Below are 12,828 nucleotides of genomic sequence, written 5' to 3'. Positions count from 1 at the left end.
GCAACCAGAGACTACCATGCTAAATGAAGTCAGTCAGAAAGAGAGAGACAAATACCAAATGATACCACTTATGTGTTGTATCTAAAATATGACACATGTGAACCTATCCATGAAACAGACATGACTTAGCAACTGAACAACAGCCACGGCAAAACAGAAAGAGAATCACAGTCACAGAGTGAAGAACGGATCTGTGGTTGTCAGGGGAGGGGGCTGGAAGAGGGGTGGAGTGGGACCTTGGGGTTAGCAGAGATGAGTTTTTATATAAAGGACGGATAAACAACAAGCTCCTACTGATATATCACATAACATCATGATGATTATAACATCATGTTAGGATGATTATAACATATTATGATGATTATATGAATAGTGATTACAATATATCACTGTTATATATTCACTATCCTATGATAAGCCATAAAGGGAAAGGACATAAAAAGAACGTATATATAACTGAATCACTTTGCTGTACAGCAGTAATTAACAACATTGTGAATCAACTATAAAACATTTTTTAAAAGGTTTGAACTTCCAGTTATAAGATAAAGAGGTACTAGGAATGTAATATGCATGCTCAGTCACTGAGTCCTGTCTGACTCTTTGAGACCCCATGGACTGCAGCCTGCCAGGCTCGCTGTCCATGGGATTTCCCAGGCAAGAATACTGGAGTGGGTTGCCATTTCCTCCCACAGAAGAATGTAATATACAATATGATAAATATAATTAACATTGCTATATGTCATATATGAAAATTAAGAGTATAAAATCCTAAGAGTTCTCACCATAAGAAATTTTCTATTTCTTTAATTTCGTGTCTAAATGAGATGACGGATGTTCAGTAAACCTACTGTGATTATCATTTCCTAATGTATGTAAGTCAAATCACAATGCTGTACACAAACTAATATCGTGCTACATGACAATTAAATTTCAATAAAACTGGAAGAAAAACAAATTGTTAGAGGGACTTCCCTGGTGGTCCAGGGTTAAGAAACTGCTTTCCAGAGCAGGGGATGTGGGTTTGACCCCTGGTTGGTGAACTATTCATTGGAAGGACTGATGCTGAAGCTGAAGCTCCAATACTTTGGCCACATGATTTGAAGAGTCAACTCATTGGAAAATACCCTGATGCTGGGAAAGATTGAAGGCAGGAGGAAAAGGGGGCGACAGAGGACGAGATGGTTGGATGGCATCACCAACTCGATGGAAATGAGTTTGAGCGAGCTCCAGGCATTGGTGATGGACAGAGAAGCCTGGCTGCAGTCCATGGGATCACAAAGAGTTGGACACGACTGAGTGACTGAACTGAACGGGTGAACTAAGATCCCACATGCTGAGGGGCAACTAAGCCCATGTCCCACAACTAGAAAGCCCATATGGCATAAATGAAGGGCCCACATGCCACAACGAAGACCTAGCACAGCCAAAAGATAAAACAAGTGTTAGAAGGGAACACTGCACTCAGCCCTGCTTCCTGGATATTTCCAATATCATTAGCACATTAAGGCTCTGACAAGTCCTGTACAAGGTAGCCTGTTTAGTTTGGTTTTCAATTTTAAAAATGTGTTGCATAATAACAAAAAAAAAAAAGTAAGATGTACAAAGAAATCATGGAATATTCATACAATGGACTACAATGGAGAAATGACATTTGCTACTTGTGACAATATGGATTAATCTCAAAACACAACAAAACCAGTTTGTACTCCAACCTCCAAAAAGAAAATTACTCAGTCCCACGTGTCTCATCCAGTCACTCCCTCTGTTTAGTATTTAGACAGCAGAAGATTCATTTTGAAAGTGTTAGTCTGAAAGTGTTACTCGCTCAGGCGTGTCCAACTCTTTGGTGACTCCATGGACTACCGTCTGCTAGCAGCCCCATCTGTGGAGTTCTCCAGGCAAGAATATTGGAGTGGGTTGCCATTCCCTTCTCCGGTGGATCTTCCCAACGCAGGGATCGAACTCCAGTCTCCTGCATTGCAGGCAAATTCTTTACCCTCTGAGCCACCAGGGAAGCCCGAAGAATATTGGAGTGGGTTGTCATTTCCTCCTCCAGGGGATCTTCCTGACCCAGGGTTCGAACCCATGTTTCTGGAGTCTCCTGCACTGGCAGGCAGATTCTGTACCCTAGCTGAGCCCCTAGCGAAGCCCAAGGTACTAACTGCTGACCAAAGAGCATCACGAGTGTGTGTGATGCTGGAACAGAGCATCTGTGGACTTGAGTATGTGCAGGATTTCATCTACATGGAGGATCCACAGAGGGTGCTCGCCCACAATCCCACAGTGCTCCCCAGGCTCTCACCCTCTCTGAGCACCTCCTTCTGCTTCAGCACCCCCACGAGGGTCAGGAGACGGGGCAGGGCTGTCCAGGCGGCCACTGTGTGCTGGGCTTGGGTCCGCAGGGTCAGGACCCGGCCTCCTCTCCGCGCCTCGGAGGCCTTGAGGAAGAGCTGCACTGTGCTCTGGTCCAGCAGGGCTTTGGAAAACAGCCAGATCCTAGGAAGGAAAGTGATGGGGCGTGGAAAACATCAGCAGCTATCTCTGCAGCAAATGGTGTTTTTCCCCTTCAAGTAAGCCAGTCTGGCCGTACGAATCCCTGAACCCCACGTTCAGACCCATCATGGGATCGCCTTCCTGGGCCCTCAGCTCGCAGGGATGCAGTGTAACAGAGGGCTCAGATCACGGGCTTTGAGGTCAGTCAAATGGGAGGCTGAATCCCAGGGCTGCTGCCCACTCACTGTGGGGCTCTGCACAAAGACACAACTCCCTGAACCTCAGTTTCTTCTTCTGTAAAGAGGAGGAAAGCATCGAACTACTGATGCTGAACTGACATTGCTAATGAGTTATCAGTCTATGTTATTACGGCGGGGGACAAGGGACAAAACAGTCCCAGGAAGCCTGCTCTTAAAATTCCTGGAGAATCGGGGCAGGTGACATGGTGCCAATCACCCACGTGTTTTTTTTGTTGTTGTTTGGGTTTTTTCTTTTCTTGACTCAAGTCACGTAAGGCTTCCCAGGTGGCGCTAGTGGTAAAGAACCCAGCTGCCAATGCAGGAGCTACAGGAGACATGAGTTTGATGTCTCAATAGGGAAGATCCCCTGGAGGAGGGCGTGGCAACACACTCCAGTATTCTTGCCTGGAGAATCCCATGGACAGTGGAGCCTGGCAGGCTATAATCCACGGGTCGCAAAGAGTCGGACATGACTAAAGTGACTTAGCACACACGAAGCATGTAAGAACTTACTTTCCTGACTAGGGATCGAACCCATGCCCCCTACATTGGAAGTGCAGTCTCAACCACTGGACGACCAGGGAAGTCCCACATGGTAAGCTCTATATATGACATCATGGTAGTTGCTTTCCATGGGAATACCAAGACCAGGGACAAGATCAGCCATGCTTTGCTTGGTGCACACTCACACAGGTGTGAGTGTGTGTGTGTGTGTGTTTCCCTAAGGAAAGGCACTATTTACAAATAATGCCATTGTTTGGTTTCTTACTTTGCCCTGGCTGTTAGGAAGCTCAGAGTCAAATCATCAGCTCCACTCTAGAAAAAGGCACGCATTTCGTTTACTGATGCCACATTGATCATCTTCCCATTTTTCCTTCCCTTCACCCGAACTTCCTCATGTATTTTTTTTTTTTTGAAACCCAGAATAAGAATTGGCAAGCTGTGGGCCAAAACCAGCCCACCTGTATAGTAAATAAAGTTTTATCAGAACGTGGCCACTTGCGTTGATTTACATGTTGTCTACGATGCTTTTGTACTACAATCGCAGAATACCTGCCACAGAGAGCGTGTGGCCCGCAGATCCAAAAATATTTACCATCCTGTCCTTTCCTGAAAGTTTGCTAGTTCTTGACCTAGAACAATGTACATTTTCATAATCTACCTCAAACCCTTTGAAGTTTGGGAATAAAGCTTCCCAGGTGGCTAGGCAGTAAAAAACCTGCCTGCCAATGCAGGAGACACAGGTTCAATCTCTAGTCCAGGAAGATCCCCAAGAGGACGAAATGGCAACCTATTCCAATATTCCTGCCTGGGAAATCCCACGGACAGAGGATCCTGGCAGGCTATAGTTCACTGGGTCATAAAAGAATCAGACATAACTTAGCAACTTAACAACAACTGTGAATGCTGTTATAACTAAAAAAGAAAGGAAAATAGATCAAAGTGGAAAATTGAATGTTTCCTCCCTTCTACCTCCTCAAGCCTTAAACTCAAGAATGGCACGGATGGTCCCACCCCATTCAGCGATGGTCCCAGAGGGCACTTCTGGGTGATGATTTCCCATCTCCCAGGACTTCAGCCCTTCAACCTCAGAGGCCCCCTCCCTCCTTGAAGCCACCTGGGGATGCTCACCTGGCTGGGGCGACCTTGCTGGAGAGCTGCAGCTGAACAGCCCTGGGGGCTCTGAGGACCTCCTGGTGTAGGAGGACACTCATACCCCAGCCCCGGGTGTTCCTCCGGCTGTCCTGTCTCGCACTGGCCTCCAGCAGAACCAGCTCCTCGCCAGACACGTGCACAGACAGGGAGCCGTTGACGCTGTGCTCTCTGTAGCGCGCGGCAGCCGCCTGCACCTGCGGGGAAAGAGGACAGTGTTCAGAAGCAGCGGTGTTGGGGGTTCTTCCCTGATGCTCCAGTAGTTAAGAATCCACCTTGCAATGCAGGGGACAAACTAAGATCCCACATGCCACAGAGCAACTTAGCGTGCGAGCCACAACTATTGAGCCCTTGCGGCTCAAGTAGAGGATCCGCATGTTGCAAAGAAAGATCTCCCATGACACGAGGAAGACACCACATGCCACAACTAAGACCCAACAGAGCCATGTAATAAATAAATACACACTTTTATAAAACAGTAGAAGTGAAAGCGTTAGCCACTCGGTCGCGTCCGACTCTTTGCGACCCTATAGACTGTAGTCTGCCAAGTAACTCTGTCCATGGGATTCTCCAGGCAAGACTACTGGAGTGGGAAGCTATTCCCTTCTCCAGAAGATCTTCTCAACCTAGGGATCAAACCTGGCCCTGCCTGCATTACAGGCAGATGCTTTACCATCTGAGCCACCAGAGGAACCCCTCTTTTTTATTTTCATAAAAGATACTATTAAAAAAAAAAGCAGAGGAAGGACAGGAAGGGTCTGTGGGAGCTGGGTATGCAGGAGGGCCTCTTCTTCCAGGAAGTCTTCCGGAGTCACTCCAGTACTGAGCATCACCAAACACAGTGGACAGCAAATACTCAGGAAGAGAAATAAGACAGAGGGAAGATCAGGTGGAAGCCTTCCCTGACCCCAGCTCCTTGCACAGGAACAGGATCACCTTGTCCTTCCCACTACCTAGGAGGTGGGATTTCTGTCTTACAAATGGAGAAACTGAGGCTCAGAGACTCACATATTCAACCTGGGCCTGCCTGGCTCTAAAATTCATGCTTGTGCCTGAAATAGGGCTGCTGTGGGGAGCAGAAGACCCTGGGCAATTCAGTTACAGAAAAGGATGCTCACAGTGCCCCTTGGGGCCCAGAGAACCACTAGAAGCTCTGGAGGTCAAAGGGGAGAATGTCTGGTGCATAAGGAGGGGCCACACTTGGGGTGAGTTCCTTGGTGGCTCAGAGGGTAAAGCATCTGCCTGCAAGGCAGGAGACCTGTATTCGATTTCTAGGTTGGGAAGATCCCCTGGAGAAGGCAATCGCAACCCACTCCAGTATTCTTGCCTGGAAAATCCCATGGACAGAGGAGCCTGGTGCAGGCTACAGTCCATGGGGTCACAGAGAGTCGAACATGACTGAACGACTTCAGTTTCGCACCTGGGGTGAGGTTGGAGCAAAGGCCTGACCAGGCCCCCAGAGTGATGTGGGGAGGAGTAGGGTGCAAGCAGCGAGGCCCAGTCTTCCACCAACTCTGTAGGATCTGAAGCCCACATCCTGATCTGGGCCTCGGTTCCCCCACTACAGGGTAGAAACTGGCCTGGCCCAGTCTGCACATTACAGTCCCATGGGGAGCTTTTACAAGTATGCCTGGCCTCTCGCTACTTGAATTGATAGACAGCAGTGTATCCCATACAATGCAACAGTATTCGGTGATAAAAGGAAATGAGCTATTAAGCCGTGAAAAGACACAAAGGAATTGTAACAGCACATTCTAAATGAAACAAACCAATCTTTCACTTCAAGGTTACAAACTGAATGATTCCAACTGTATGATGTTCCAGGGGAAAAGGTAAAACTAAAAATACAGAAAATGGTAACTGGTGGCCAGAGGGTAAGAGAGGGGGAAGGAGGAACAGAGGGCTCGCAGAGGATCTTTAGGGCAGTGAAACTACTGTAAGCTGATTTATGACATTACGCACTTGGCAAAGCGCACAGAATGAATGGCACAAGGAGAGAACCTTAAAGTAAATGATGCACTTTAGTTCATAATGAATTAATATTGGTCCCTCCATTTTAACAAAGGTACCACACTAAGGCAAGATGTTTGGCTTATCTTTTAAACATTCTCCTTTTATCTGTTTATTTTTCTATTTTGGCCAAGCCATGCGGCATGCAGGATCTCAGACCCCGGCCAGGGATCGAGCCGGCACCCCGAAGCAGTGCAAGCACCGTCCACCACTGGACCACCAGGGAAGTCCCACAAGCTGTCGGTAAGTGGGAAACCGTGTGGAGAACAGGGGTCTGTGAGAGCTCTCCGTGCTTTCTGCCCAATTTTCCTGTAAACCTAAAACTGCTGTAAAAACTGAGATTTATTAATTTTTTAGAAGAGTGCCTGGGATGCCCTCACCAATCAACTCAGCATCTCCAGGCTGCAGTCCAGGTATGTTCTGTTAATAAAACTGCCCCCACCGGCTTCTAACGTGCAGCTGAGGCTGGGAACTTCCAGGGTACACCGTGTCTTCTCTGATTGACTCTGTGGGCCCGAGAGGTCTTGTGGAGCATGCATTCTCAACAGGGGCAATATCGCTTTAAATGCATAATTGGTTCTTGTGAGAGGGCTTTGGTTAAAAAAAATAACTTCTTATACAAGGCCCAGATATGCATCCGCACATAACAGAAATACAGGACATGTGTGGACTTAAATTTTCATAGAGGGGACAATTAGGGGAAAAGTGCCCAACAAGCCTCCTTGGTCAGGGATGCAGTAATGAAAATTAGGTTGAGAAACATCAGTGAAAAGATACCTGATATTTTGGGGGAGATGGGTTTGAGAAGGCTGGGTTCCTGCCGCCCAGGCCCAGCCCTCATTCAAACACAGAGATAATGTGAGCAAAGGCTCCTGCTGTTTTAAAAAGTAATAATATACTCAATACTCTTAATGGCCTATGTGGGAAAAGAACATTAAAAAAGAGTGGAGATATATATACATATATGAAGTGAAAGTCGCTCATTTGTGTCCAGCTCTTTGCGACTCCATGGACTATACAGTCCATGGAATTCTCCAGGCCACAATACTGGACTGGGTAGCTGTTCCCTTCTCCAGGGGATCTTCCCAACCCATATAACTAAATATATAGTATTTAGTATAACTAAATCACTTCGCTGTACATCTGAAACTAATACAACATTGTAAATCAACTATACTCTTAATTTTTAAAAAAGTAATAATAAAGCTTGAATCCATTAGGTGACCCAGCACCCAAGGGTCCAGCAGGACTCCTCCTCCCTCACCATGAGTGCTGGGGCCACACTGGGCTCCACGTCCAGCCTGCCTGGGTGCCCATCCAAGACTCTCCACTTATGTGCTCCATGACCTTGCACAGGGCTCATTGCCTCTCTGTGCCTCAGAGTCTCATCTGCAAAATGCCGATCAGCAGCACCACGAGGCATCCATGAGATGATCCACATCAAGGGCTGAGACCAGAGCCTGGCACACGGCAAACATTCAAGGGCCATCAGCTCCTGTTATAACTGACTTTGGCGATGGCACATTTTCCAGTCTGACAGGTGCCATGATTTTATACACCTTGAAAGTGAAAAGGCTGCTGATGAGACAATGAACCAGTGTGGGTCTGAAGACACATCCTGATTTCAGAGCTACCAACACATGCGAAAACACACCTCTGAGACCGTTCAGCTTCCATTCTTCAGAGCCCTTCTGGGGCTCCCCTCAAGTTTTCAAAACCCACAGGCACAGGACTGAGGCCACAGCAGGCATTTAAAAATTGCTATCAAATTCTGGTCCTCATCGCAGTGGGGATTACCCACCTACACCTCCATGTTCCCAGCCCGCAGCCTAATTCCTGTGTACACGGCATACTCTCAAAGTAACCAAGATGGGGGGCTTTCTATGGAGCTGGCCCTGGGGGAGCAAAGCACAGCCCTCCCACCTGCACGCCTCTCCCTGCCTCTTCCTTTCACTGGAGAATGAAACCCTGTGTGTTTCTACCCCACACTGGGCAAAATACTCTGGGATCTAAAAAGCCATTCTGAAGGCTCATACAGTTTCTTCCAGACCCAACCACAGGGCAGGGTTTTGAGGACAATTCTGCCTCTCTCCATTTTCAAGGGTGAAATGTGATCCTTTCACCCTCCAGGGAGCTGAAAACCCTTCTTGCCTAGACAATCACTTCCAAATGACCGATTTGGAAATCTCCTTCCCATCTGTTCTTGATTCTGGAGGGGCTGTCTGGCTAAGCTTAGCATCGTGGTGTGGCCTTCCCCCTGTTCCCTCCCCTCCATCCTCCCTTCCTTCCGCCCCATCTCCCAGCAAGCTGGCTGCTCAAAGACAATACTTGGCAGGTAACTGAGGTCATCCCGAAGGGACTACCATCTGCACCTGCAAGTCTGGAGGAAACATGGGTCCACGGGGACGTCTGAGCTGGAAGGAAACCACCGAATGGGAGTCAGATCCGTTCAGCTGGACCGAGACCTGTTGGGAGGGGGAAGTAGAAAAGGGTGAGGGGGTCAGAGGGAGCAAAGAGTGAGATGCAGAACCCAAGAAGGCGGCTGGCTGGGCACTGAGGAGGGACAGGTCATCCCAGAGATGTCCCAAACCCAGGCCCCACAGCAGACGCCTGAAGCCACCATCCTTTCAGGATGGTTCTCAGCCTAAATCTTATGGAGACTGCCTTACCTGGAAGCTTGAGAAGTGAGGCCCCAGACACGGGGCTGAGAGGACAGCTCTCGAACTGCAGACCACATCCTCCCCCTGCCACGGTGTCTGCTCATGCCTCCTGTGTTCACAGCTGCCATTTATTTGACCCTGACTATGAACCAGGAGAAGGCAGTGGCACCCCACTCCAGTACTCTTGCCTGGAAAATCCCATGGGTGGAGAAGCCTGGTAGGCTTCAGTCCATGGGGTCGCTAAGAGTCGGACATGACTGAGCAACTTCACTTTCACTTTTCACTTTCATGCATTGGAGAAGGACATGGCAACCCACTCCAGTGTTCTTGCCTGGAGAATCCCAGGGACGGGGGAGCCATGTGGGCTGCCGTCTATGGGGTCCCACGGGGTCGGACACGACTGAAGCTACTTGGCAGCAGCATGAACCAGGCACTGGGAAGCTGGTTTTACAATCATCATCTTATTCAATCATCACCCCTGCTCTCACAGGCTGGTATTACTATCCTTCTTCACAGGAGGAAAAACTGATGCTCAGAGAGGTTGAATAATTTACCCAAGCAAGTCAACAGTGCAGCTAGGATTTGAACCTGAAAGCTCCTTGGAGATGGGAACAGAAACAGTCATCTGTGCAGTCCCAGTACATCGCACAGAGCCTCTCATGCAGCAGAGACACTATCTATATATGGTGAATTAATGAATATACCCACAGTGGCTGCTATATATTCACCAAAATGCACTTCCTTTCTCTCTAGGACATACAGCTAAAACTACATTCCTCAGCCTCCCTTGCAGCTGGGTGGGGGTCAAGTGATGAGTTCCCGCCAGTGGAATTACTTATGCGCCTGACCAATGAAAACCTCCTGCAAAATTCTCACCCTCTTTCTCCTCATCTAGCCAGCTGGGGCAGAGCCACAGGGTGGTGGGAGCCTGGGTCCCTGAGTGAGTGTGTGGAGTAGACCCACAATGAAGTGTGACATGACTGCAGAATAAACTTTCACAGTAAAGCAAACTTTTGTCACAATGGTGCACCCTGATTCATCATATGCACGCTGCCCAAATAAAGCCTGTGCTCTCAGCTTGCCAGGGCCACCCTGCCACCTCCCATACAGGACACCCGCATGCTAACATTAAATCCCCTCCTCTCCCAGCTAGGAGGCAGAACTCAGTCTTCTGACCTGGGACGTGACGTTGCGGTTGATGGTAGCTCGTGCATCCACACCACAGTCAAATGCTCCCTCGTGACTCTGTCTGAAGACAACGTCCCCGTCCACATTCAGGGCTTGGGGGAACCTCAGCTAGGAAAGAACAGACAGGACCTTTCACTCTCGCCAACAGTCGAGCTCTGCTTGGAGGTCACCAGCCAGCATTTGCCCAGCCCAGGGATGGGTACCTGGAAGGAGTGAGCCACGCCCAGGGCCAGGTTATGCCAGACTTCACCATGCCGCGATCTGTCATGGTGCAGAGCCTTCAGATGCAGCAAGACTTTCTGGTTGACTTTCAGAGTGGCCTCAACACCTCTGTTCTTAGCCTGTACAAGAACCGACGGCCCTGAGAGAGGGGACTCCGCATCTCTGAATGCCTGCAGAGGCCACCCTCGGAACCCAGCAATCAAAGTGGTCCCAAGATTGATGGGTGAAAGCAGTCTGCACTGCGCCAGTCACAGGAAAGAAAGTGGGCAGGTGCACAGGGGGGTCTCTGATGTGTATGGTAAACTCCAGCGCCCACAGGTGGGGCGAGCAGGGTAGGCTTGAGGGCCTGTGTCTCATTCACAAGGGTGATTGTTCTAGGCACTGCTGCAGTTGTAACACTCAGCATGGCGCAGGTGCATAGTAGGTGCTCAACAAATATCTAGATGAATGCAGAATCGCTAGTTGTAGTTATAGCCTGAAACCCCAAGGGCAATGCCATGCTAAGTAGAAGAATGTTTAATTTCTGGCAGGCAGAAAAATACCCACCTTCCCCAAAATGTCCATGTCCTGAACCCTGAACTCTGGGAATCTGTTACCTTACAGGGCAAAAGAGATTTTACAATTAAGGATCTTGAGATGGGCAGATTATCCTGGATTATCCAATGAGCTGATCACAAGGCTTTTTTGGTTTGTGTTGGGTTTTTTTTTTTTGGTCAAATAGCACGTGAGATCTTAGTTCCCTGACCAGGTATTGAACCTGCACCGTCTGCAGTGAAAACATGGAGTCTTAACCATTGGACTTCCCGGGAAGCCTCAAGGATTCATATAAGAGGGAGACAAGAGAGTCACAGTCAGAGAGAGGAAGATGCTACTCTGCTACCTTTGAAAACAGAGAAAGGGACCATAAATCAAGACACATGGGTGGTTTTTAGAAGTTAGAAAAGGCAAAAAAAAAAAAAAAGGATTCTCCCCTGGAACTTCTAGAAAGAATGCAATCCTGGAAACATGTTGATTTCAGCCAAGTGAAACCCATTTTTTATTTCAGATCTCAAGAAATGTAAGATAAATTTGCTGTGTTAAGCCGCTAAGTTTGTGGCAATTTATTATAGCAGCAACAGGAAATACATACACAGAGTTAATCACTTATTCACTCAACAACCATTTCGCTTCTGCCACACGCTAAGTACAAGCAGCAGGCTGCCATCTTTTCCCACCTGTGCTGCCTGAGAAGTTAAACAATGTCTTGCCACTAGAATTTTATCATTGGTGAACATCTCTCAAAGAATACACTGCTTTATTTCAGAGCCAGGATGGAGGAGGAAGAAACAAAGGTCCCAAGAGAAGTGAAAAATGTGTGTCATTAAACAAAGATATGGTTTTAAAACCCTGGAAAAGGAAATGGCACCCTACTCCAGTATTCTTGCCTGGAAAATCCCATGGACAGAGGAGCCTGGCAGGCTACAGTCCGTGGGGTCACAAAGAGTTGGACATGACTGAGTACACAGGGTTTTAGAAAAAACAGTCAAATTAAATTAAATTAAAGGATCCCCACCTACTTGGTTCTAGCCTGTTGGTGTCAGGTGGGGTTTTAGGCCCAGTGAGTCAGATCTTCCAATTTTTTATAATTAGAAGCAGAGATCTGGGTTTTATTCCAAATCTTCTGATTTAAATGTTGACACTTTCTTTTCTTTAATTTAAATGCTAAGCAGGCCAAACAAAACACATCTGCAGACTGGATTTGGCCCATTCGCCATTTTGCAATCTCCGGTTTAGAAAACAGGACACACCACCGGGAAACATTTGTGCAGGTGTTCTGGGCCGTCATCTTGCCCATGGCTTCCCCTCAGGACCTCCAACTCCCAAACCTGGGGGCTGCTCACGGCCCAGTTTGACAGGCAGGGGAGTGAGGCCCCAGAAACACAGGTCTCTCTCCATGTACAGCAGCTGGCCTAGCTCCAGCCCCAAACCTGTGGATATCCCCAAGGGAGAAACCACCACTGTCTTCCTTCTCCAGGGCCCGGCACACAGCAGGTGCTCAATACATGCTTGCTGGAGAATGGGATCATCTCTTGGAGTGTGTTTTCCTAGAGGGGTCAGGAAGGAGACTTGGATGAGGGCCTATAGTCATGTTGTAAGTACTCGAGATTGTACCCACGTACAATCTTGGAAGGACTGATGCTGCAGCTGAAACTCCAATACTTTGGCCACCTGATGCACAAAGCTGACTCACTAAAAAAGATGCTGATGCTGGGAAATACTGAAGGCAAAGGAGAAGGGGATGATAGAGGATGAAATGGTTGGATGGCATCACTGACTCAATGGACATGAGTTTGAGTAAACTCCAGGAGACAGTGAAGGAC

At 48.1% G+C, this 12,828-nt stretch overlaps 1 protein-coding gene across 1 annotated transcript in view; it reads right to left on the bottom strand.

The window, feature by feature from the left end:
* LOC138985592 (uncharacterized) overlaps positions 1-12,828 on the bottom strand; it is a 160,196-nt gene that overhangs the window by 71,454 nt on the left and 75,914 nt on the right. Inside the window, exons 33-37 of the mRNA XM_070362578.1 lie at positions 10,450-10,587; positions 10,235-10,354; positions 8,771-8,863; positions 4,368-4,585; positions 2,306-2,499 (exon numbers count right to left, since the gene is read on the bottom strand). Of these exons, the coding sequence (XP_070218679.1) occupies positions 2,306-2,499; positions 4,368-4,585; positions 8,771-8,863; positions 10,235-10,354; positions 10,450-10,587 (763 nt within the window). The remainder of the gene's footprint in view (positions 1-2,305; positions 2,500-4,367; positions 4,586-8,770; positions 8,864-10,234; positions 10,355-10,449; positions 10,588-12,828) is intronic.

This window comes from Bos mutus, chromosome 25 (genome assembly GCF_027580195.1).
Source record: "Bos mutus isolate GX-2022 chromosome 25, NWIPB_WYAK_1.1, whole genome shotgun sequence".
In the NCBI taxonomy this organism is placed as follows: domain Eukaryota; kingdom Metazoa; phylum Chordata; class Mammalia; order Artiodactyla; family Bovidae; genus Bos; species Bos mutus.
Note: the sequence above shows the minus strand (reverse complement) of the source record. Positions and strands in the feature narration are given on the sequence as shown.